This window comes from Xiphophorus hellerii, chromosome 11, assembly GCF_003331165.1.
Source record: "Xiphophorus hellerii strain 12219 chromosome 11, Xiphophorus_hellerii-4.1, whole genome shotgun sequence".
Lineage (NCBI taxonomy): Eukaryota > Metazoa > Chordata > Actinopteri > Cyprinodontiformes > Poeciliidae > Xiphophorus > Xiphophorus hellerii.
Window position 1 is genome coordinate 23,485,745 of NC_045682.1, and position 26,122 is coordinate 23,511,866.

The following is a 26,122-nucleotide window of genomic DNA, read 5'->3' on the forward strand; positions in this document are numbered from 1 at the left end:
TTTATTCTGCAGCTTTCATACTGACTTACTCAGTCCCAAAGCAAAAGTGGCAATGCTTCACGACACTCTTACCATATATATTCCTTTATTTAATCAGGTAAACCCCGTTGAGATCTAGATCTCATTTTCAAGAGGGACCTGAGCAAAAAATTTGCAATACATAGCAAGACTTCTGAATGTTTAACTCGTTTGTGAACACTATATGTATACTGAATTATAAAGTAAATGCAACTTAAATCAAAAGCAGTATAAATACTTTATTACATTAACAGCTGGCCAAAGGTTGATAATTAACAAATGAACAAGAAGTTTAAATTATTTTAATGACATTAAAAACCTCTCAGCTTCAAGTCACTTGTAAAAAAACAAATTATAAAAATGTTTCAACCTTTAACCAGGCTTCTGTGTGATCTTTTTGCATACAGTACACAAGAAAAACAAAGTGCGATGTTTGAAAAGGGTAAAAAAAAAACTAAAAAAAAAATCATGATCAAGTTTATTTGCTGTAAAATTGTAGTCGTACACAAACATAAGGACTCCTATGTAAATGAAGAAACAGGCGAGGCAGCTTACAAAGTCATATCATATTATGATTTTACAGTTAACTGTGCTTGTAGCCTTCAGGGTAACGAAAAGTAAAAATCTAAAGTGCACCAACGTCCTCGATCTGTGTCGGTCAGCTTAAGAAATCAGAGAAAAACTCAAACTCCTCCAGGAAGTTGTGATCTTCATGCTGAGTTGTTCGATAGTTAGTTGGAGTCACAGCTCCGGCACCGCTAACCACACAGTCCAGCTGGTTCGCCCCGTCCTGCCCGCTAACCAACATCTCCAGGAAGCCAGTGCTGTCCGGGGAAAGGTTGCTGGCTGTCGTTGCCGGGGACAACAGATCAGAGCAGGCGGAGCCGTCGTAGGTGCTGGAGCTCACGGTGCTTGGAGAGTTGAGGTCGGTGCTGTCCGGTCTGAGGTGGGCCCCTCCTCCAGTTCCCAGCAGTTGGTTCAGTTTTGCCAGCTTCTTTTTCTTAGCTTTTAGCTTCTTCAAGAGTTTGTATCTGAGGGTTTCAGTGTCACCCAGACCTGAAGAAACCTTTGAGCTTCCCGGTGTTTTAAATGAAGATATTTCAGTGAGCCGAGGAGACGTACTAGACGTCCATGTGACAGGGGCTGGGTGGTTAGACGAGATAGCTGGAGGTAACGAGGATGGAAAAGGAATGACGGGGTTGGGATTCTTTGCACCAAAACCACCGTACATCTCTGCAGCTTTTGGTGGGAGACCCGTACGTTCTTCTGTACTGATCGGAGGTCTGGAGACTCTCGCAGGAATCGGGGGCTTCTTCACCGGTTTGGGAGTGGAGTGAACAGGATGAGATTGCTTCACTTCAGATATTACGCCATTTTGTGTGGGAGGAGGATGTGAAATGTTTTTATAAGATTGATTAACAGGGTGTCTGCTTAGTATGTAAGACCAGCGATCTTTCTGAGTCAAGAGCGGAGGGGAGTTGTTAATAGAAGACACAGTGGATGTCTGCTCTGTAACAGCAGCTGTGTTACTTTGAGCAGGGCAAACGGATTCGGGTTGCTCCAAAGGTTCGGGTGTCTCAGAGGGCTCAGGCGGAGGATCTTTGGAGGAAGCTGCTTTTTTACCTTTCTGCCTGCGGACGGTTTTCCTAAGGTTAGGTGTTCTACTTCGTCGTTTTTTTGCATTGGGCACAAATGTGGGATCACTCACCAAGTTGTCCGACAACTCTGAGTCACATGGGCTGCTGCTGGGAGCAGACTGAGCATCGGTGTTGTGACACAAGTTGCCCCCTGCTGCAGGGATGGAGCTGTCGGGTAAAGAAGAAACTACGTTTTCAGTAATCACAGGACTACTTGGGTCTTCTGCTTGTTGGGTTTCCTTTACAGGGCGCATCTCAGACTGAACCGAATCAGGCTGAAACTCCACCAGGGTGAGTGTGATTAAATCATCATGTGTAAGGCCCTCAAAGGTGTCAAGCAGGGTGGAGTCACCTATCGATGTGTTGACATCAGCTGAGGTGCTGCAGTCTCCTGACAGAGCGCAGACGATATCGGTGTCGTTGTGAGAGGTAAGAAAAGACTGATCTGGAGTCTGGGTTGGTAGTTCTTCTGTGCTCAAGTCTTTCAAACTGGGAACCGCTTCAGTGTCAGCTGAAGGAGGTTCTAGCAACACGTTGGACAGAGAGCAGAAGGACGGCTGCGTCTCCTCTTCCTCCTCCCAGAAGACAACATGGATTTCCTGAGTGGGGATCTGCAAGTGCTGGTGGGTCTCACAAGCATTTTTTAAATCATCATACTCCAGCCATGATCCTGAAGGAATAAACATGACAATTAGACATGGGTCAGGTTAAATTAACGCAGTGCTTCTCAATTTCAGTCCTTCTGGCCCCCCTGCTCTGCATGTTTTAGATGTGTCTCTATTCCAGAACAGCTGATCCAAATGGTTGCATGACCTCTTCTGCAGCCATCAAGTACTGCAGAAGGCTCTTAATCAACTACAGATTCAATCCAGGTGTGTGGCAGAAGAGAAACACCTAAAACATGTAAGGCAGGGGGGCCTGAGGACCAGAAACGAGAACAACTGAAATAACAAAATAAATGTGGTTGATAATGTATTAAACTGATACAGAGTTACGCAAAAAGTGTGAAAAAAGATCCACAAAACTGAACAAAAGATTAAATTAAACCTTTGTTATTGCACACACTTTTATACCAGTTCCTTGTTCTGCTCTTTATGGAGTATCTGGGAGCATAATAAGCCAACAAATAGCATTTAAATTAGTTGGGTGGGTAGTCGACCTGCAGTCAGCCACTTGAAGCTCGCCAACCTTCGCTGTAAAATAGTGTTTGTGTAATAAGAGCGATCAGGGGGGTTTTTTTCTTCTTTTTTTTGCAGCACCAAGTACTTACAAACAGTTGAATTTGGAGGATATTTTTAGGTTTCTTTCAACCAGCTGACAGGAAGCGCACAGCAAGAACAGCCTCTCTTAAGATGCTGCTTTTAAAATCCTACATCCACAACAGAAATCTACAACCCCTGGCAAAAAGTATGGAATCACCAGTCTTGGATGAGCACTCATTCAGACATTTCATGCTGTAAAACAAACTCAGACCAAAAACATGATACAATATTAAGGTCGTTCCAAAGTGCAACTTGTTGGCTTTCAGGAACACTCAAAGAAATGAAGAGAAAATATTGTGGAAGTCAGTGAATGATACTTTTATTGACCAAGCACAGGGAAATAAATATGGAATCACTCAATTCTGAGGAAAAAAGTGTGGAATCACTCAAATTGGAGGTAGAAAAAAAAGGACACACCCAGTCTATTTCCTTTCCCTAAATGGACACCTGCCCCAGATTAGATGTGCCCGTTAGTGTGCAGTTCAAAACACCTGCAGTCATGACACCTTGGAGGGCTGCTGGACGACGTGGAGTGGTGAGAACCATGGCTCCAACAAGAGAAATGTCCCTTGAAACAAAAGAGAGGATTGTGAAACTTCTTGAAGAAGGTAACCCTTCACGCATGGTTGCTAAAGATGTGGGCTGTTCACAGTCAGCTGTATCCAAGATATGGACCAAATACAAACAGCATGGAATGGTTGTTAAAGCCAAGCGTACTGGTAGACCAAGAAAGACATCAAAGCGTCAAGACAAACAACTTAAGGCCATTTGTCTTGAAAACCGAAAAAGTACAACTAAACAGATGAAGCATAAATGGGAGGAAGTTGGAGTCAATGTATGTGACCGAACCGTAAGAAATCGCCTAGAGGAGATGGGATTTCAATACAGGAAAGCTAAACGAAAACCAGCATTGACACCTAAACATAAAAGAACGAGACTCCAATGGGCTAAGGAGAGGCAATCATGGACTGTGGATGACTGGATGAAAGTTGTCTTCAGTGATGAGTCAAGAATCTGCATTGGACAAGGTGATGATGCTGGAACTTTTGTTTGGTGCCGTTCCAGTGAGATTTATGAAGAGGCCTGCCTGAAGAAAACAACCAAATTTCCACAGTCCTTGATGATATGGGGCTGCATGTCAGGCAAAGGCACTGGGGAGATGACTGTGGTTAATTCTTCTATCAATGCACAAGTTTACATTGACATTTTGGACAGTTTTCTCATCCCTTCAATTGAACAGATGTTTGGTGATGATGAAATAATTTTCCAAGATGACAATGCATCGTGCCATCGGGCAAAAACAGTGAAGGCATTCCTTGAAGAAAGACACATTCAGTCGATGTCATGGCCTGCAAATAGTCCAGATCTCAACCCAATTGAAAACCTGTGGTGGAGATTGAAAAAAATGGTCCACAAGAAGGGTCCAACCAGCAAAGCTGATCTGGCAACTGCTATCACAGAGAGTTGGCACCAAATTGATGCAGAATACTGTTTGTCACTCATCAAGTCCATGCCTCAAAGACTGAAAGCTGTTATAAAAGCCAAAGGTGGTGCAACTAAATACTAGTGATGTATTTTGAATGGTCTTTTGTTCATGCGTTTTTCATGATTCCATACTTTTTTCCTCAGTATTGAGTGATTCCATATTTATTTCCCTGTGTTTGGTCAATAAAAGTATCATTCACTGACTTCCACAATGTTTTCTCTTCATTTCTTTGAGTGTTCCTGAAGGCCAACAAGTTGCACTTTGGAACGACCTTAATATTGTATCATGTTTTTGATCTGAGTTTGTTTTACAGCATGAAATGTCTGAATGAGTGCTCATCCAAGACTGGTGATTCCATACTTTTTGCCAGGGGTTGTAGAGTGCAAAAGAACTGAATTTAAAGACAAAAACAAAATCAATGGATACAAGGACCATTGGGAAGATGGGGTAATGAATGAATGAATGAATCAACACGAGATAGATCAATGACTGACAAAATAGATGAATGATGGGATGAATTAAAGGGTAAATGGATAAACAACATGAGAGATTGATTGACAGGTGGACAACTAGATGTATGTAGAAATACAAAGACAATATAAGATTCACAAATGTGAGTTGGAATCTAACTCGCAACCTTCAGATTTCTAGACAACCACTAATCTTTGTTTTTTTTTTTCCATTTTTTTCTCCGAAGAGTTTTTGCGGCGCTAGTGGCTCGTATTTTTTGACAGTAGGCAGACAGGAAGGAGGGTGAGGAGAGGGGGGAAGACATGTGGCAAAGGTCGTCGGGACCGAGAGTCGAACCCGCGACGCCCGCGTCAAGGACTAAGGCCTCCAAACGTGGGGCGTGCTAACCCCCTGCGCCACCACAGCACACCCTACCACTAATCTTTAACACCTACCATCCTCATTGTAAATCCAGGTGATGAAGTGCTTGAGTTGTTGGCTGTACTGGATAACAGCAGTCACTGAGTAGCGTTTCCCCTTGAAGCTGAAGGCATAGTTCCTAATGTTGTTGTGAGGAAGCCCCTCTACGAAGTGCAGTGCAAACACTGGAGGTACACTGCAAAAAGACACGAGGAAAAACAAGTCTGAGACTGAATCAAGTTACTAAAAAACAAAACCTGGTAGGTGTCCATTAATTTTTTTTTTAGAAATGTTTATAAAATATCATGAATTTGTATTCAGCACTGAAAACTCCATTACCACAGTTAAAACAGATAATGGCAGCATCATGATGTGGGGATGGTGATGATGTTATCTATGACCTTTATGTTGAATTGTATCAAGACAGGCACTTTGTTGAACTTACTTCAGCTGCTACTGACCCTTACACACGTCTGATAAGTGCAGGGCTGCAACTAACAATGACTTTAACAATCAGTTTGTCTATTCTGACAATCGGATAAAATAAATTGGCACATTCTATACATTTTTCATTTAACTACTTAAGCAGTTTTGTACCATATTAGAAATACATAGAAACATGCAAATAAATAAGCATATCAATTCATTGTGTTAAACATTTTACAATAATGCAAAACATAGCATTCCTTTAGTGAATTTGAACTGTCTATATACAGTACAGACCAAAAGTTTGGACACACCTTCTAATTCAATGGGTTTTCTTTATTTTCATGACTATTTATAAGGCAAGAAATCCCACTTATTAACCTGACAGGGCACACCTATGAAGTGAAAACCATTTCAGGTGACTACCTCTTGAAGCTCATCAAGAAAATGCAGAGTGTGTGCAAAGCAGTAATCACAGCAAAAGGTTGCTACTTTGAAGAAAGTAGAATATAAGGGGTATTTTCAGTTGTACTGCTGTGAATACGTTTTTTTAGCATGTGGCCATTTTTTTGAGATTGTATACTCTGGTTAACAATTAATCAATTACTAAATTAGTTGACAATTATTTCAATAATATTAATCGTTTCAGCCCAATCCAGGCGTGTGACAGAAGAGAAACATCTAAAACATGCAGGGCAGGGGGGGCCCTGCATGTATAGATAAATATGGAGCTTTACCTCTCCAGTAACATCGTCCTCCTCTCGTTCTTCTTGCAGCATGCATTACAAGGAGCTAAATGAGCTGCATTGAGAGGAGTCCAATCAGGCACAATATTTGTGAAAGTTGGGAGAGTTTTTTCAACCCTGAAGAGGAAAACAAAAATAGATAAAACAAATGGAATAATCCTTTATTTATTGAAACAAAAATCAGTAAATTAATATGTTAAACTGAAGGACTTTCAAGCAGAAAAATGTCTAATATTTATCAGCCACAATCCAACTTAGTACCAACATTCATTATAACATATAACGTGCAATGAGAACTGTGAGGGAAATTATTCCAAGTACTCAAAATTACACAAAACATTAATACTTTAGAAGGATAAATCAAAATTCTAATTTAATATGGTTTTAGATTTTTAAAAATTAATTAGATCTAAGAGTTTTAAGCTTAAGGATGTTTCCCTTTAAGGCTTCTGTTTGATTTATTGCACATAACAAACCATCACCCACCTTTCTTTCGTGATAATTTTGCATGCGCTGCACTTAAACTCCCAGAGAAAAGTTGCTTGGAAGAGACGCTCCACCCAGGAGTCCAACTTGAGCAGAAGAGGCATGGCAAAAACAGGAGTTTCCCTCTGACCTGAAACACACAAACACACACATAGCTCAGAGAAAGATTGCATGTCTAAGATCTAATTTAAACTGTAGCTGCACACCATTTCTGAATACGTTTAAACAAACAAATGTCAACAGCCTCAATATCTTAAAGCCAAACACAAAGCCTCTCCTGAACCTCTTCTGTCTGTATCAGCATGTTTTTCTTTTCCTTTACTTTGAGTATTCAAGAAAAAAAATGCTTCCACCCTCAAACAGGGCAAGATGTGTCATGTTTCATAATAACTGCTTTAAAAGCTCCAATTCAGCCTTTTACATTGATACAATGACTTATGATGACTGGTTTTAACTGTCAAAGAAGCTCGACTGAAGTAGAAAAAAGCATCTGGCTTAAGCTGTTACGACATCTTAAAATATGGATCATAATAGCTGTTTAAGTCTGGTTCATTCTTGAGAACAATTTCCAGATTCTTAAATGTGTAGCGTTTATCTGTTTTATTATATGCAAGTATAGACATGATGGGGATTTCCAATCATACCACTCAGGGAGAAGACAAGTTCTGCGACCCAGAGATGAACAAGTTTTGGTCTGAAATGTGCAGATTGACCCCAGAACGACCCCAGACAGACTGAAAGGCCACTCAACAAGAAAAAAAAACCCTTTACTTCAAGAGAAAATGCACACAGGGACCAAGACCTTCATTTCTGGAGACATGCTCTGTGATCTGATTAAACTAAAGTCAAACTGTTTGGCCATAATGACCATCGTCCCTCTTGTACGTCTGGAAACACTATCTCAATTGTAAAGCAAATAGATGGCAGCATCATGCTGTGGGACTGTTCCGCTGTAGGCGTAACTGGTGCACTTCAGAAATTCATGAAGAAAGAAGATTATGTGGAAATACTGAAGCAACATCTAAAGACATCAGGCAGAAAATTAAAGCTCAGGGAAAAACAATAACACAATACAAATGGAGAAATCTAACATGATCTTACCCAGTTTGCAGTGCAGTTTGGGTTGCAGTAGCTTGAAAACAGACATTCTGAGATTCTGCAGGTCAACATGGGCGTTTTGCAGCACGTGACTCGGCACCCGGGGAACACCATCTAACCAGAAACAAAAATCAGTCAAAACAAACACAGTCAGGTCCTGCATTATGGTTTTAATAACACACTCTGAACAACTGGAACATCTCCCAAAGAAGGAAGATGCAATCTAAGCAATAAAATGAACTGTCACTTTTGTGTTTCAGTTCTTTAAATGAAGGTCTAACAAAAACAGCAATCTTCAAAAACAATCCTTAAATTACGCAACAAGCGACATACTATTAAGGCCACAGTTGGTAACAAATGCATTTTTTACACATTTGTTAAAACTTTCACTATATTCCGACAGTATAACATGAGACAGATAATCTGGGGGGGAAATCAAGCTCCTTTGCTGGTTCCCATGGTTATTGTTAATTACAATTAATTAAGTAATGAAAACTGAAACTGAGAAAACATTTCTGTTAACTGAGAAAAATAAGTGACAATTAATAGGGAAAAACTATGACTAATTGGTACTACATCATGTGTTTTTAAAACTAAAACATAGTGAAATTATAAATGTAATATTTCATTTTTGTATTTAAGAATCTATTAATCCCCCCCACACAAGCAGTTTACATCAGGTATTGGCAAATTAAGGCACTCCGTAATCCTCCTGGCAGCACTTATGCTAATCCACAAAATGGTGACACCAGAGTCATTTAGTTGTATAACAATAATTGAATACATTTTTTGAAATGGTATCTTCTGTAGAGTATTAATTACCCAATCGATGCATACATAACCACAATACTATGACCTTTGTGAATTTTGTGCGTAAAAATTAACTGAAGCATAAAAAAGTTAAACTACCGTAACGAAGAAAAACTAAACTACAATATTTAACTAATAAAAACTAGAAAACACACTAAAAACTAATTAAATCTAACTATATCAGACAGAAAGTCACAACACAATAAAACTTAACTATAATGAAAAACACACAACTGTTATAACCCTGGTGAGCAGCATGTGACTGACAGCACTGTGACCCTCCTTCTGGCTCTGATTGGTTGTTCCTGGCCAATCAGAAACAACCTGCTATGTTTTTTCTCCAGATGTCAGGTCACAAAGAGGCAAAGGACAGAGTTTTTCACAGATTATCTGTCAGGACATGGTGAGAGTTTTAACATCTATGTCGAAAACATATTAAAAACATAACTTGTGTGTAATTCTCACACTTCCATGCTGTATATGCATTAAATAAAATTACCTTTGTCAGTTTGCTGATGTTCCTGGACTGCAGCACAGATGTCTTCATGTTTTCTCAGCAGCCGCCACACAGACGAGCGCTGAGGCTGATGTTTAGGTCGAAGTTTTCTCAAGCTCTTACAGTTTACCAACACAGCCAGCACAGAGTCCAGCCAGCAGAGGTTGTTGCTGTTTCTCCACAGAAACTGTTTTGGAACGGAGACAAATTTGTCCAACGAATCTCGACTCTCTGAACGGAAACCGTTAAAGTCTCGACATGGGAAGACGTCCGCCTCGAGGGATTCCTTTGTTGTCGGCTCATTGCATAGAGGCGATGGGGTTTTGATATTATCTGGACAAATGGCCTGACTGGAATTGGATCTGCTGCATGTGTTCAATGCTGGAACATTGTTCTGCTTTGCTGCATCTGGGTAGACAAGGTGCGGAGAGAGAGAAGGGGGCTCGGCTCCATTACTAGCCAACAAAACGTCTGAAGACGATCCAACAGAACTGGAGCATGCAGGGGGAGCAGGATCATCTCTGTCCTGAACATCTTTATCGTCCCAGTCCGCTGTCTTGACATCTGGACTTTCCTTGTGGTATCCATTCACCATTTCACTTCCAGTGTTTGGGCTTCCACTGTGGCCATTTGTCACAGAGTTTAAAGAGCAATTCTCTAGAGAGCTGACAGGCACGTAAGAAACACTCTGTGGTCGGCGATCGCCATGTTCGCTTAGTCGCTGCCATTTGAGCGGAGATTCGATCACGTCTTCCACAGCCAAGGAGTTTTTCCTTTTGTTCCCCACCGAAGGCTCCACAGGATCCAGGCTAGCCAAAACATCCTCCAGGGGCCGAGTAACCAGTGGGAAAAGACACTATATGGGAATATATACACCTTTATTAACTACAGTCAGGAAAACAAACATATGTACTACACAAACATGGACAGACTGGATGGAATTTATTGTAAAGATCAGAAAAATCTAAAAATGAATGTGCTATTGCAGTAAAATAATCTCACACTAAGAAAAGAAATCCTAATTTGGAAATATTGATGCTCTTGTCCCATCATACACACCTGACCAGAACTGTGAGATTAGCAAAGAAATGACAAGTATTCATATGTTGTTCTGGTAATAATATAAGAATGAAAATGAAAAAAGAAGAAACAGGAGCAATAGATAAAACAGATTGTGCAAATAATGAAAAGCATTTAGACTCATACCAGCTGTTCATCAGCTAATTAAAAGTTTAATTCCACAAGCCAAAAAAAAAAAATTATAATCTGCACACATATTTAGCAATGTCATGCTTCCTAAATGGAAAAGATAAAACACAACACAAGTTGACAAGTGGTAACATGAACACTAGGGATACCTTAGCAACCAGATAGAAGAGCAAAGTCTTCTAACTAAATCTAATAATTTAAATATGTTTATATTCCTCATAAACATTCTTTTTTTTCCTACAAACCAAGCACAACTCTTCAACTTTAGCAAAACATATGTAGGTCCATACAAAGTTTGAAAAAAAAAATAAATCTCTCTTTACATTTTTTGGAGCATGAGCTGAATTTGCTCTGTTTACTTGCTGAGGCAGAACCAGCTAAAACATAGCTGAATACTCACTTTTACAAATAAATGCAGCATATTTCGAATTTCATGTAGGATCAACTTGTCCTTGGTCTGATTTTCAATTTTCATGCCCTCTTTTACTCTTCGCTACAACTCTAGCAGTGAGCTTTGGAGTTATTTTTGGCTCAATTACTACCCTTGCTCATTGAGCGTGGTGACAAGATAAATATCCAGTCTTGTGACTGGTGGCATAAATAAAATAGGTCTCTGTGTCACAACATATTTGAACCTCTGGGAAATATAGTCAGGTTTTACTAATTGGAAGTTCCTAGAAACTCTCAATATAAAGTAAATAAATTACCAAATAAAATATTATGTAAGAGGATTGGTTAAAGATATAATTTTGTTAAAACTATTTCCTAACATTTCTTTTTTTTTCTACAAAAGTCTTGATTTTTCAATGTCAGGTTACTGCAGTAACAGATTATTTTTATTTTAAGGCTTCTTACTCATGTTTACCAGAATGCCAACATGCATGTCTTTGTAGATGTGATTGTGTGTAAACAGTACTGAGATTTACCTGTGCATTTGTGCAGAGGGTTATGGATTCCTGGAGATTGATCCGGTAGGAGCGTAGGGCAAAGGTCAACCCTTTGGAGTTACACCAAGGACAGTCCTTCAGTGAAGCAGCTCTTTCCTGAACCTACAAAACAAAAATCAAACATTCACAATCTCACAGGTAAGCAAAGATGTCAGGTTAAGTAGATGTAAAGGTGGAAATTGTTTTATTTTTTGGTTTACACTTTGAAAGTTTGAATAGATAGAAATAGTTCATGTATGTAAGAACAGAAAAGTAAAAAAAGAAAAGAGAAAGTGAGACATTAGCCACATATTTCAAACAAACAATACTTTCGCCTTTTACCATCAGATTTCCAGTTATGCTTAATTTCATTTTTCATTCTTTGTTTCTTCAATTTATTTGGATTGGTACTGTCCAGTCACAGTGTCTCTCTCAAATACAATTCAGCTTTGCGCAAGTGACAACAATGAGAGGAAACTGAGTTCCACTGACTTTTCCCAAATACCCCGCCTGCGGTGAGGCCAAAGCCTCCAAACCAATGCCTTCGCCAGTCATTGGCAAACAGCTATCGCTCCTTGGTTCCACGGCTGCCCGTTGCCGCTCAGAGCATATCACCATGTCACTGCAGCCTGGCTCATGGTCAGAGGAGCTGAGGGGGAGGATACAAATAAGCACAGAGCACAGGTTAAAAAGTTATGAAAATGCATGGGAAAGGAGGTTAGGTTAGAAAGATAAAAGAAGCTTTTTCTATTTCTTGAATAGTTGGTCCCGTCTTTTTGACCTCATCTCGTACATAAAGGAACTGAAGGAGCTATTGCTGCGCCTGGGTCTGTTTTTCCATTATTGCACAGATTTTTTTGCAGCTGCAGCATAGTGTCTGTGTTTAGCTGCATCTCTCTCCTACATGAAGCCACTGAAGAAGCTACACTTGATTAGCTTTTTCATTTAGTACTCCAGAGTCAGTGCATCTACATTTTGTGTGTGTGCATCTAATCTGTCTCCTCCAAACGCCTGAGTCTGGGCTATAGCTGCTTGTTTAGCAAAAGGGATTGCTGCACAGTTAACAACACAATGCAGTCAACTAGCCACATGTTTATTCAGGAAAAGTGATTGCTGTAAAATCTGTGACTTAATGCACATGGCTGCCTTTCCTTGAATAAAATGAATGAATATGAGACTGTGTTTCTGCAAAACAAAACTAGAGATGACATTTGTTGTGAATCGGTGATTTAATATAACCAACCGCACCTAAAGATAAGAAAGGGGCAGCAATGTATTACTTTAATCTCTAGCTACACAGTAAAAACTCAGATCACTATGGCATCTGATTGAAACAGTTTTAAACCTCAGCAACAGTATGAGCAAAAGAACAAAAAAAAGCATGTTTTATAAACATTTAAAAATCTTGATATACCTTCATACTGGTGTTGGGCTGATGTTTGCTAAGACATGTTTCAAAAATGTTGAACCTCTACACCAGGGGTGCCCAGTCAGTCCTTGAGGGCCAGCATCCTGCATGTTTTAGTTCTCTCCCTGGTGGTAATAATCTTTTCAGCATGTCAATGTTCTTCTTAGATCTTCTAATGAGCCATAATTTGATACAGGTGTGTTAAACCAGAGGGAACTAAAACACGCAGGATGCCAGCCCTCCAGGACCGACTTTAGGCACCTCTGCTCTACACATTTGTTATCTGCATGGTGCAATCAAATTAACAAGTACATGAGTATCTCCATTGAAAAAACTCCAAATTGGTAAGACTATTTTTCTATAATTAACTAACCTTGGTTCTTGAATGTTCTATCCATTCTCAAATTATTGTGCCATTATTAGTAGATGGCTTGGCTACAAATATTTTAGAGAGATTGTGCTGCATGTTATCTATCATTTACTAATGAGAGTGTGTGCATTGTTTAGGGCATATAATGAGTTTGTTACACACCTTTTATACAGTAGCACTAATAGTTTTGTTTAGTACAATAACAATAAAGTGCAATCAAATAACAGGTATTATTTATTCATCCATAATTCAATTTTCTAGACCTGATTAATACTTGCAGAGGTGCAGGAGGGTGGTGGTTTCTTTTTCCAGCCCTTAATGCTTGAGGCAGGATACAGGTTATTTAACATTTATAAACAACATACATGACTATGTCCAGGTTGTTTTAATGATTTGTTTTATATTGTTGTTTTTTTTTTTGAATGGCCAATTCTGACCAGAATGCTCATGCTGGCTTAACATCAACTTTCTTGCATTGAATAACACTTTTCCTCATTGTCCCTCCATTTTTAGGGAAGCCTGTCTTAGTTTTTGTTTTTTTTCGCACCTCTTCTTAATTGTAACTCACCAGGCTCCAGAGTCTATAGAGAAAATGTTACCTGATCTGCTGATTTTATTCTAATAGAGTTCTGTCATAATATTGACTCCAAAGTTTGTAAAAAGGTTAAAAAGAAAAAATCTAAGAGTAAATGAGTGGACATACAATTTGTGTCCACTGGTGGTTCATTAAAAACACTACAAATCCAGTTTCCTGCTGTCCATGGTACTGGACAGTCAGCTTAACATAATTTGTCTGTTTAAAAATAATAATAAAAAATACTATTCTAGGAGGCCACAGTAGTATAATGTGTCAATTAGAATATAAAAACATCACTATTATTTAGGAACGTTTTAGAAATTTCTGCTATTATCAATTAAAACCATATCAAACAGTCAAATAACGTTAAAATTGACAAGGTACTGAATATTACTTTTAAAGTGTTAAATAACATCGCACGCACACCGACGTAATGTGTTGGTTATTTTAAAATAGATCGTGTACAAAGTGCACCTGAATGTACCATGAGGATCTTCTGCGACCATAAAACTGCTCTGAATTCAGACAGCATCTGTATGATTCTACAGGAAAGGCAATATAGTCAAGTTATAAACTATAAAATACGACAAAAACTAAGCAGCTTCCATTTTCAGAATCATTTAGTGTCTGAGCACATCAACATAACTCTCTTTACACCTGGAACAACTACTCTATTTGTTTAACTCAGTGTTCAGACTACAAGAAAAGCAGTTTGAATTAATGTAGCAGCTGGAAATAAGAACAAGACGACTTATTGAATTAATAATTCCTTACTACCTTAAGTGTTACTTGTTTGTAGGATACAGAGTGGAAAATCCGGGCCACTACACTTTGCCACCTGTCCATGACTTTAACTATATAGCAGCACACGAGAGACTGGTACACTACAAAATTACATGACTTTTTAAGCTTGTTTTGACTCTTAATGCTGTAGAGTTTAATTAAACTCTACAGGTTTAACGGATAACATGCAATTTTGAAGGATAGCACGTTGCTAACCGACTAGCTTTGTTAGGTTAGCCGCATGCACGTTTTTCTCTTCAATTATTCAAAGCAATACATACCAGAACCCGCGTTAAACTGGGTTTAATTCGGTGATGTTTAATAAATAAATCCATCCACGCAGCGTTTAACTTTCTATGCCCGTCGGTGCAGAGACTCCATGTGCATCTCCTGACAAAACTCGCAACAGAAACGTTCTCCTTCCGCCCGCCGCCGGTGTTGTGCGTCCGCCTTTGTCTTCCCCCTTCGTTGAATGACGGCGTCAGCTGGACTCCACCTGGTGGATCGGTGCAACTGCAAGAGCTCAACTTATTGTTCATATCAACTTAACACTGCACAGCATATCAAACCAGACCCAACCGGTTTGGCTGAATTAAAAAGCTCCACCACGTTTAATGACGCTACATATCATTGCTACTGTAAACTGATTACTTGACTTCCTGTTTTATAAGAGCATGCTATATGTTTTTACATTTCTGAATGTAAAATAGAAAAATAAACTAGCAATTTTACCCCCCCCCCCCCCAAAAAAAAAAAATCTTTTACAAAATAGTAATAATTTTTTACATGTTTGCTAACTTCGAAAGCAAAATAGATTTTGTTCCACTATCAGATCTTGTTACCGTAGATCAGAACCAGTGGACTGAATGGAAGAAACTACTGAAATGCTTTTCAACTTTGTTACAAACAGATAAAATCTCTCCATACACACTCTGTTTCTGGCTTTGCAAATTACTATATATATATATATATATATATATATATATATATATATATATATATATATATATATATATATATAATGTGTGTGTCATGTGTCATCTGTTTAAGAACGGATAGGTGGGGGTGGGATGGGGTCTACATATGTCGCTCACTGTGTGTCTACTTCCATTGTGCCTTAACTCCCCCATCACACATTTACAACACATTCACAGACGTGCAAACTCACACACAAACACCTCCCTTAACCCAATCCCGCCTCTTGCACTCGCCCTCCTCCCTTAAGCCCCTCCTGTATCTGCAGCTCTCCTGTCCTCTATTTTCCTCTTGATGACAAAATGAATTTGCATATTTTTCCCAGGGAGTGCTCATTAGAATGCATAAACATGAGCCGGCTATAGCTTTCTGCCGTGGCATCTCCTGATGCAAAGTGAGGCACAGACAGGCAGCATCGCAGGAAGACATGTGGCCTGAGTCTGGGTTGTGATTGGCATTTGGAATCAGTTCATCCTTCTCATTTTTAATTCAAGGATGTAAATAAAGTCTTTGTCAGCCATTTTTCTTTGTTTCTAAATATGTTATTAGAAAGAATAATATCCATTTGAATTAGTTTGTTGCAATGCATAAAGATATAAGGGATAAGCAACAATTACAAAAATAACATATGACTATATTTAGAAAATCATGACCAACTCCCTTCCTTGTTTAAAGGAACAGAGAAACCTCTTACATTATATGATCCAAGAAGGTTAAACAACAAGAAAATATTGCAGTGGACTCTAATAGTTAATTTGTGAAAAGTTTAACTAATGTTTTCATATTTAAAAAATACACATTTGATTCCAGATCTAAAGATAAAATTCTGATATTAGATTTGTGCTAATGAAACTTCAGTGGTGCCTGCCACTTGGTGTACCGTCCAGCACCAAATGTTTTGCTTTGTTGCAGTTAGATCCAAAAATGGATCAACTTTGGACTTTAAACCTAATTCAGAGTCAGGAACCAACCTATTATAAATGAACAATAAAAAAGCCAATTTTTTATTTTGAAAATTCACTATTAATTCTCTGTCTACTATGGCAGCAATTTGAATGAAGAGTTTTGCAATATTTTGCTGTGACATTAGGCCTTAAATTCTAGAAATGTTCTTCAGGTGATAGCAGGCCAGCCTTGCAATTGTTCTTATGTGAATTGTCTGCAATTGTCTGAAATTTTAGAACTGCTCATGCTCAGGTATTTGACCTGATCATTAGGTTAGCTGTGAAAACTGAAGCTGTTTGCTGACTCTTGGTCCTTCCTTCTTCAGACCAAAATTAATTACTTCAGTTTTGTTTTTATATAACCTAAAAAAAAAAAAGCTGTGTCATACCTACGCATTGATTTGTCCTAACACTTGGGTTCAAAGTTAGCTGGTGACATTGACATATGTATCATGTGCATAATTATGGTAACTCATAGTGCCCATAAAAAGAATTCATCCCCTTGGATATTTTACCCGTTTATTGCTTTTACAAATCAAACATGATCAACACACTTTGGCTCTGAACATCCCCGGGAGTTCAGTTAAATCCATCATCAAGGAATTCTAAGGGATATGGCACATTTGTAAATCTGCCTGGATCAGGCCATCCTCACAAACAGAGAGAATATGCAAGAAGGAGACTAGTGAGAAAGGCCACCAGGACATCTATGACTATGTTGAAAGAATTAGAAGCCTCATCAGATGAGATGGAAGATAGTGCATACAGCAGTTGTTGTCTGGGTTTTTACCAGTCAAAGCTTTATAGGAGAGTGGCAATGAAGGAGCTACAGTTGAAAAAAAAAAACTCATATTAAGGCTCGACTAGAGTTTGGCATCAAACAAGACGCTAAGTTTGGTGGTCACCAAACACTGCACATGACCACAAACACACCATACTCACTGTGAAACATGGTGGCGACAGCAGAAAGCCCTGGAAGGCTTTTTAAGGTAGAAGATAAAATGAATTCAGCAAAAATATAGGGAAACACCAAAGGACAATTTGTTTTCAACTGCAAGAGCTTCAGAAAACATTAATTTTCCAGCAAGACAACAGTCTGGAGCATCCGGCTAAAGCTACACCGAAAAAAGCAACATTTTGTTGATCTTGATTGTAACATGACAAGAGTTGTTAGTTTTTTGTTGTTGTTTTTTAAAGCAAAGCTCAAACTGCATAATTTGTGTATTAGAAAGTGTTGCTTTTGATGCCTGCTTATCACAACAGGAAATACAGAATCATGACCTTTTTAGTATCTCTTGATTATGCAATTAATCCAGCAAGTGTAACAGCAGTATATCAATTTCTGATTTGAAGTTGTTTTGAATAAAAAATGCAACAGTCACATTTAGAATAATAAAAACATGAACCCCTATCAACTATACGTAATATATTACAGAATTGAGGCAAAAATATTAAACCATACAAGAGTTCTGTTGTTACTAAATCATTCCTACACATGAATCACGATATCTTCAAATACATTTAAACTTACAATCTGTTTTACTAGCTCATGCCTTAATTTATTGGATTTTAATAGCTTATTAAAGTTGATTTTATGTAATCACATGTGCTGGTTTAGCATATGTGAGGTGTCCTCTGACTGATAGGTCAGTTGTTAAATCTCCTAATCATCCATGAGTCATGGTGCAAAAAAAAAACACTTTTTGATAGGAAGTGATGGGAAAAAATATAAAAAAGGAAAAATGACTGTCAATCATTTACTGTCAGTTTTGGTTATCAAGCAGAGATCACCGATTTTCACTAAATTAGCACTTCAATTCATGCAAGAATAAGAACACCAAGCAGACATATCATACATGCTCATATTTTGTTGTAACTAGACAGAGTCACTGTCTTCTTATATTTGAGGTTTCTCAAAAGGGGTCTCGGATTCAACGTTTCTGGCTCAGGTCAGCAGCATTTTAACTCCTAGGATGTTGACAAGACCTCTGATGTCTTGAAAATGAAAAAGAGCATCATCCTTAGATATAATCCCTCCCTAAGTTTCAGCAGCGTGAAAATACAATCAGTTTCACATAAATATAACAACAAAGTGAATACTTTTTTTCCCAGGATAAAAAGGTACTCTCTAAATCTCCACAAACAGAAGTCACACAGTCATTTCTCAAAATATAATACAGCAAAATGAAAATGGTATTAATTCAGAAAAAAAACACATTCTAATTAGTTTTGTACACCTTTTTCAATATTCAGTGAAAAAATCTTTCTTTGTATAACAATCAAACTCCTTTGAAAATTCACTGTTTCCACTGGTATTCTAACCGGTGAAAAAAGGTTAAAATATCTGTTTCCACTGGTATTTTAACCTAATTCTCTTAGGTTGGAAGTTCTTGTTGCTGCCAACCTAATTTTTCACTCCCTCAACAGAGTCTCAATCAGATGGAAGTTAGTACTCTACTATCCATTCAAAAACAAAAAAAATACAACTTCTGGTTGTTGGTAAACTGAAAATATTACTTTAAAACTAAATCTGCTAGTTGAATGAATAATTTTGTCATTGCCTAAACCTATTTAGGCAATGACAGAAACAAAAACAACAGCACCCAAAATAAACATCCTGCTGCATAAAACTGATTCCTTTCAGGTGAGACTTGGTCAGATTCAGTTTTACTGATTTACTTCTTATTGACACGTCAGTATCTAGACATGTCTTTATCAGGAATAAGTATTCTGTTATCTTTCAGTCAGCTACTGTACAGTGCCTTGCAAAAGTTTTGAACTTTAGCACCTTTTGTTGCACTACATCAAAACTTCATTGTATCTATTTAAATCTTTATGTGACAAACCAAACTCAATTAGTTCATAACTGAACAGAAAGTGATACATGGTATTCAATACTTTTCAAATAAAACTTTGAAAAGCATGGCATGTACATTTTTTCAGCTCCTTTAGCTATCAAGCAATAGTGGACACAGAAAACTTATGATGAAATTATTCTGGTCTGATGAGCCCAAAAATGAACTTTTCAGCCAACATGCAAAGTGCAATATGTGGCTGAAACTTAACACTGCACAGCACCCAAAACACTCCAGAGTGAAACATGGTGGGTGTAGCATCATGCTGTGGGGTTGCCTGAGTCAAAATATAAGAGGATGAATGGAGTTAAATACAAGACGATCATGGAAGTAAAAGAAACAAAAAAAAAAACAACAAATGGCTAAATGTTTCCCTTCCACCAGGGCAACAATATACTGTACATCCAGAGTCAATAGAATAGTTTAGATTAAAGTATGTGTTTTATAGACCAGTCAAAGTCCAAATCTAAACCCAAATAAGAACCTGTGGCAAGACTTAGAAACTGATTTTCACAGCTTTGTTCCACTCAATGTGACTACAGTTTGCTAAAAAGAATTAGAAAGCACATAAACGTGCCCATACTCCAAAGGTCTTGCAGCTATAACTGCAGCAAAAAGGGGTGAATACAAATGCATGCCACAGATTTTCAGATTTTTAAAAATAGTTTTATTCCCCTTCTGAAATCGTGCCACCTATTTTAATAATCTGACACATACACTAAATTATGTCATAAAATGTATTGAGGTTTGTAGTTGTAACATGATAAAATGTGAAAAACATTCAAGGGGTATGAATACTTTTTCAAAGCATGCTCAAGATGTCAAACAAAATCTATTTTGCGATAAGAAAAAATAATTTTGAGAATGTTTGCCCTCCGAATATATTTATCACTATTTGATAGGTGCAGTTATATATTTGAATTAATTTGAATACATGGTTATATGTAAAAGATTGCCAAAGGCAAAATATGTGTCTCCTGATAGTAAAATATGTTGTATTTGCTTGAGAGAGGGCAAGAAACTGCTGTAAAATTCAGTGGCTGTGCCAAGTGTCCCTATATGATGGTCTATAAATCAGGAACATTGGGCTATTCAGGCACATATACAGAAAGATTACTAAGTTTTCATTTTAGAGCAAAAATCCTCTCTTTGTTTTTTATCTAGTGGATGCTTATCACATAGAGGAAGACTAACTACTTAATGGTAAACTTTAGATTAAAAACCGCAATGCTCCTTATACGCATTTTTAATAGCATAATTTGCAAATAAGCTCAGGTGCATTGAATGGAATGCACCGTGGCGTAGTTAGCTTGAGAGGAGTAAAACCCCTCCAACACGGCCGCGCAACATTTAGCAGTCGCCCAGTTCATCGGCCATAAGCGCTCCGCGTTCTCTCATTCATTTAACTCGCCTACTGTACACTGTGCTCAACGTAGTGAATTCAATACTATGGCAAACACACTACACTACTACCAGCTTCAGCAGCATGCTTGGAACTCTAATGTTTTTGTATCCACCCGCCTCGCAAAACTTCGGTGACGTTTCACAAAAGAGGGCCAATGGGACCTCGTCTTCTATTAGGACAATGAAAAGCCTCTGACCAATCCGAGGAGCCGCAAAGAGGGCGCTGGCCAATGGCGTAGAAGCGCCGTCGAGAGTAATGTTGAGCGAGCTGAAGACTGAAGACACTGCGTATCGCCTGTGTTCCCTCATAGACAGCCATTGCAGAGCATTGAGATCCAGCGATAGTCAGTTGGTAAGTATTGTACACACGAATATTTTAAGTGTTTCAAATGATGAAGATGGAGATAACAATCCTAAACATCTTACTTATGTGTTTGCTTTGATCAAACATGAAACGATCTTGTGTTTTTTAAATATATATATTTTGCAAGAAAGCTTTAAAAATAACAGCAAAATAGCCGGCTTTAATCGGGTAACATCACATTACTCTGCTTGAGAGTGTAGGGCAGACGCTCTGTTTAAAAAAGGAAGAAATAAAAATTAACCTTGGTTAAATTCGACGAAAATTGCGTATTTTGATAAATGCGAATAATTTTGTATATTACAGTCGTCCTGTTTTAAAGAAATGAAGTCGAAACAAGTTGTAGTTATCGTGTAAAAAATCAAGAATGTCTAGCGGACAACACGATAGGCGACAATGGTAGAAGACTCACCGTTAGCTAGCCATTGCAGTGCATTGCGAAGCTGAACGCCTGTCATGTGAAGACTGAGAAGAGTACAGATCCGAAATAAAGCCATAAAAAATCATAAAAGCACGAGAAAAATGAAGACCATCTCAAAATATGTTCGGATGATTATTTGTTTGTAAAACTTCACCCGAGAAGATAGTGAAAAAATTACCTCACGATCTGCGCTTTACTGTAATGGCTGACTGTATTCGCATAGGAAACAAGGCAGCGAGGCAAATGGGAAGCCAGGGACAGAGGCGCAGTTCGCTTCAACTTTTTCTGGCCGGCTTTTCTCGAGAAATAAACCGACAACTATTAAATTTAACCGCGGCAAAATAAAGTTCAGTCTTTCGTGAATCGAATGACGCCACCGGGGTATTTTTCCGACGTTTGCAAAGGGTTGAAATCGGGGCTTGAAACGAAGTAGTCGCCGCGGTCGCTCTGCCCTCTATTGCATGCAGTGCAATGGCTGTGCGCTGACACAAAGAGAAGGAGCCATATTCTCCATGTTAGTGGATGAAGACGAGCGGCCATTAGGAGCTCATAGAAACCCAGTCAGTAGCACAGCCCGCTCATAGACACAGCACAGACCCAATGTATTACTATACAAGGCGGCTAGTGCAATAGGAATCAATCGGGGGAAATATTTTGTCAGGATCGCCGGCTTTTTGGACGTGTTTGTCGCGTTGCAAAGCGAACTGGGAGGCGGGAGGAGACATTTGAGGGGGACTTTCTTTCATGAAGAAGGCATTCTCACAAAATGGAAGAAGAAATATTGCCGTCGTTGTTGACCTCCTTTTCCTCAACGAGAACCTTATATGCGCCATTACTACTCTGCTCGACGCAGCTTAGTTGGGACGTAAAGCAGCTTTTAATGGGCGGAAAACGACCAATTTTAACAGAATTTTAAGCTTATTTAAAGAAAAAGGAAAAATTCGGGCTTTTAAAGGAGAAGTGTTTTATCACATAACAATGCATTTTTTTAAGAATAATATGTTGAATAAACACATTTTATTTAAAAATATCACTTTTTTGTCGAACTTATTTTATCAAATAAAAACATAAACCCATGTCAAGGAGGTGTTCTTTTTAGTCTTTTTTTTAATTTCACACTACATTTAACATAGAGTTAGAGGGTTAATGCTTCTCAGCTGAACTTGGGAAAACTTTTTAGTGACCAGAAGGTCAGTTTCTTTAAAAACATTTACGGGTTATTCTGAGTGATTTGACGTTTCTAAGGCACTTTGTAGTCGCTATAACAAGACCGCGGGCCAGTGAGTTTTATGTTTGGGGCCACCGTGCAGATTGCGTCAATAAATAAAGTCATTTTCATCGCATCAGCTCCGTCATTGCTGGGCGGTTTATTTTAGTGGACTGCGTTAAGTGGTCCTAACTCGGTTTGACAGCAGAGGGGGCAGTGGGGGGGCTTCCGGTGATGCTCTCTTTTTATAGTAGGGCGTATTAGAGACTGATGGAAGTGTAAACAAAAACACATTACGATTTATTAATTAAAATGATTTAATCTAATATTTTTAAAAAAAAATTCAAAACAAATTTGGAGCACATTCTAGCATGCCTTTCCTTTTTTTGATCGACAGATCAAATAGTTAATTTTTTTTTTTAACTTTAATCCATTAATGCATCAAAAATAAGAATATTTAATAGCATATATATATGCATTGATTAACATTTTTTGTTTTCTGATGAGAAAAAAACAGGTGCATCTTTGGCATTTGAAGATATACAGGTAATTTGAACCTCAGGCATTTGTTTACTAGATACTGCCATCAAGATGGGGAAAGATCCAACTAAACCGAGGGGGAAGATGTCCTCCTATGCCTATTTTGTCCAGACCTGCAGAGAGGAGCATAAGAAGAAACACCCTGATGCATCAGTGAACTTTGCGGAGTTCTCCAAGAAGTGCTCTGAGCGATGGAAGGTAGTACAAGTTCATATGGCCTGTGTTTCTGTTTGCATTTAAATAAAAATAACTTCAGGAAAACATAAGAAATTAGTTTGTTGCAGATGTGGGATCAGTGATGAAGTAACTTTTCTGCTTTCAGACGATGTCTGCCAAGGAAAAGGGCAAATTTGAAGACCTGGCGAAGCAAGACAAGGCTCGCTATGAGAGGGAAATGTTGAGCTACGTGCCAGCTAGAGGTGGCAAGAAGAAGAAGTTCAAGGACCCCAATGCTCCCAAGAGACCCCCGTATGTACCGCTTGTTAAAGTTTAACTCTGCCACCTTGTTTAAGCAATTCTTTGTTTAAATAACAGGCTCAACCTCATGTTTTTTTCCCTTGTCTTCCACAGATCTGCTTTCTTCATCTTTTGCTCAGAGTTCCGCCCTAAGGTGAAAGGCGAGAACCCAGGTCTCTCCATTGGAGATGTCGCCAAGAGGCTGGGTGAGATGTGGAACAGCACTGCTCCAGAGGACAAGCAGCCCTACGAGAAGAAGGCAGATAAACTGAAGGAGAAGTATAAGAAGGTAAATAAACAAAAGTCTCCTGTCTCAATGTGCTCTTCTAACTAAAGTCCACGCCTGATTTCATCATCCGGGTGTATTTTATTCCTTCACAGGACATCGCTGCTTACCGAAAAATGGGCAGCAGCGCACCGGCAAAGGCCCCCGCCAAGGCCGAGAAGGATGATGACGACGATGATGAGGATGACGATGAGGAGGAAGAGGACGACGATGATGAGGATGATGATTAGAATGGCGGGCAATATATAGTGGTCATTTTCTTGTTTATAAAGCATTTAACCCCCTTGTCCACACTTCACTTGCTAAAAGAAAATACGATAGTAACAAAGGGGTAAAAAAAACAACAAAATAAATAAAACAAACAAAAAAAATGCCAACATAAAGGCTGTGTATATCAGTTGTTTTTATGCTGTACAGTTTTTTTTCCCTTTTTTGTATAGTTAACACTACACAAGTATGGTGTCTGTATCCTTCTGCCAGTCTTATTTTCTTCCCAGTGGTAGTTTTTTCTAGACCAATATCCTACCTGGTACAGTCTAAAGGGGTGGGCTTACAGTATTTCCCTTAGCTAGCAGTGCACAGCACGTAAAAACGTCGGAGTTAGATCTGAGTGTTTCCTTCAATTTTATTTTCCTCTAAGTGTGTTTTTATTTCAAACAACATGTTATCAAAATTGACGTATCACAGTTGTTTTACTGATCTTTATGTACCACTGTAATCCTAAAAAGAAAAAAATAATAAAAAAAGCCTTGTTTATTGTTGAACTTTAAATTGCTTCTGATGTCAATAAACTTTTTTTTTTAATAAAATTGATTTGTGGTGTGTGTTGAAAAAAATCTTATCCAGTATGACCTTTAGCACAAAGTTAAAATGAACTTGGAGTGGCATGATATATTGAAAAATGACATTAATATTTTATATATATATATAAATGACACATAACTATTATTTCACCTCAGAAGTCTATTCTGTGGGCTCTTGGATATTCATCAATACACTTTAGTTTTGACTAATGTATGAGACCTTAAGTTTAGTTTTCTTAGGTATTATTTTATTGCTGATTAATTTATTTTGTTTATGTAAAGCACGTTGCTCAACTTTTGTTTTTAAATGTGCTATAGAAGTGATTTCTGCTGTTTTCTTTAGGTATTTTCATGATTTATAGAAATAAATGGCAGTTAAAATTCACAGATCTCATATATTTCAATTCAAGTGTACTGTTGAGCTTCTCTAAATGTTAGGGTTTATATATACCCTTGCCCTCACCCTTATATGCATATATATATAATATACATACATAAATAGAACAGATTATGCTGACTTATCAAGCCACATTAACCTTAAACCACCACCTCCTGTCAGATGGTATTTCTTTATAGTCATATAAACATGTTTCTTAACTGTACATTGAGTAGAATACAGATCAATTACTTTAACTCACTGATTAGAAAAATCCCCCCGTGGTACAAACTGATGAAATATTTGAAAAATTATGAATCCCAATCCAATCTAAGCAACCCCAAGCCTGAAGATGTTATTTATATGAGTCATTAAGCCACATTCCCTTTCAGTAGGCTGTGGAACATATCCTTAAATCATTGGCTATAAAAGCACGTATGAAACATCCTGCACTGAAATGTGATCAGTAAGAAACCAAAATTTACCCCCAAAAAGTAACACCCTCCACCCGAGCTTCCCTCATCCGACTTGGCAACTTGTATTGCAGAATTTTAATGCATTTTAACTGACACTCGAAATTTGTATCCATCCTATTATTTTCAGTTCTGATGTCATACAGTGAAATTTAGGGTGTCTACAATCTCATATTCTGTGTAACAAAGAGAAAAGGCTAAGCATCAAGCCCTGATGTACTCCATAACTAACTCTGTAGAGGCATTTATCACCCATGTTAACCCCATCCTCGCATCACAATGAATTTGCTCACTGAACTCCAGTGGATGTGCTGCTGACATGTTTTCAGCAGCTGCAATTACGCTATTAAGAATCAAAATCCGGGCTGCACAGTGTAGCACTGTTGCCTTGCAGCATTGAAGGTCCTGGGTTC

At 38.3% G+C, this 26,122-nt stretch overlaps 2 protein-coding genes across 3 annotated transcripts; one reads left to right on the plus strand and one right to left on the minus strand.

Annotated features, from left to right (window-relative positions):
• Window positions 1–237: 237 nt before the first annotated feature.
• On the minus strand, window positions 238–15,081 carry uspl1 (ubiquitin specific peptidase like 1). 2 transcript variants are annotated; one of them, XM_032577116.1, is made up of 9 exons: window positions 14,890–15,081; window positions 11,963–12,119; window positions 11,471–11,593; window positions 9,339–10,191; window positions 8,033–8,143; window positions 6,932–7,061; window positions 6,437–6,562; window positions 5,309–5,469; window positions 238–2,325 (listed from the first exon to the last, which is right to left on the minus strand). In XM_032577116.1, exons 2-9 carry the CDS (start codon window positions 12,086–12,088, stop codon window positions 677–679), a joined length of 3,279 nt encoding a protein of 1,092 aa, XP_032433007.1. In that variant the 5' UTR covers window positions 12,089–12,119; window positions 14,890–15,081; the 3' UTR covers window positions 238–676. The 2 variants fall into 2 exon arrangements, with proteins under 2 accessions (XP_032433007.1, XP_032433008.1); XM_032577117.1 differs by having other exon boundaries at window positions 11,963–15,081.
• Window positions 15,082–21,004: 5,923 nt separating this feature from the next.
• On the plus strand, window positions 21,005–24,857 carry hmgb1a (high mobility group box 1a). Its single transcript, XM_032577118.1, has 5 exons — window positions 21,005–21,138; window positions 23,353–23,513; window positions 23,638–23,783; window positions 23,886–24,060; window positions 24,153–24,857. The coding sequence occupies exons 2-5, from the start codon at window positions 23,367–23,369 to the stop codon at window positions 24,285–24,287; spliced, it is 603 nt and encodes a 200-aa protein (XP_032433009.1). The 5' UTR covers window positions 21,005–21,138; window positions 23,353–23,366; the 3' UTR covers window positions 24,288–24,857.
• Window positions 24,858–26,122: the final 1,265 nt, after the last annotated feature.

Coding starts and splice junctions, on each gene's coding strand:
- uspl1 (XM_032577116.1), bottom strand. CDS start 12,088: ATGGTGATATGCTCTGAGCGGCAACGGGCAGCCGTGGAACCAAGGAGC. Junction 11,594..11,962: donor AGGCGGGGTATTTGGGAAAA/GTCAGTGGAACT, acceptor TTTGTTTTGTAG/GTTCAGGAAAGAGCTGCTTC. Junction 7,062..8,032: donor CAAACTGCACTGCAAACTGG/GTAAGATCATGT, acceptor TGTGTGTTTCAG/GTCAGAGGGAAACTCCTGTT.
- hmgb1a (XM_032577118.1), top strand. CDS start 23,367: ATGGGGAAAGATCCAACTAAACCGAGGGGGAAGATGTCCTCCTATGCC. Junction 23,514..23,637: donor AGTGCTCTGAGCGATGGAAG/GTAGTACAAGTT, acceptor TTCTGCTTTCAG/ACGATGTCTGCCAAGGAAAA. Junction 24,061..24,152: donor TGAAGGAGAAGTATAAGAAG/GTAAATAAACAA, acceptor ATTCCTTCACAG/GACATCGCTGCTTACCGAAA.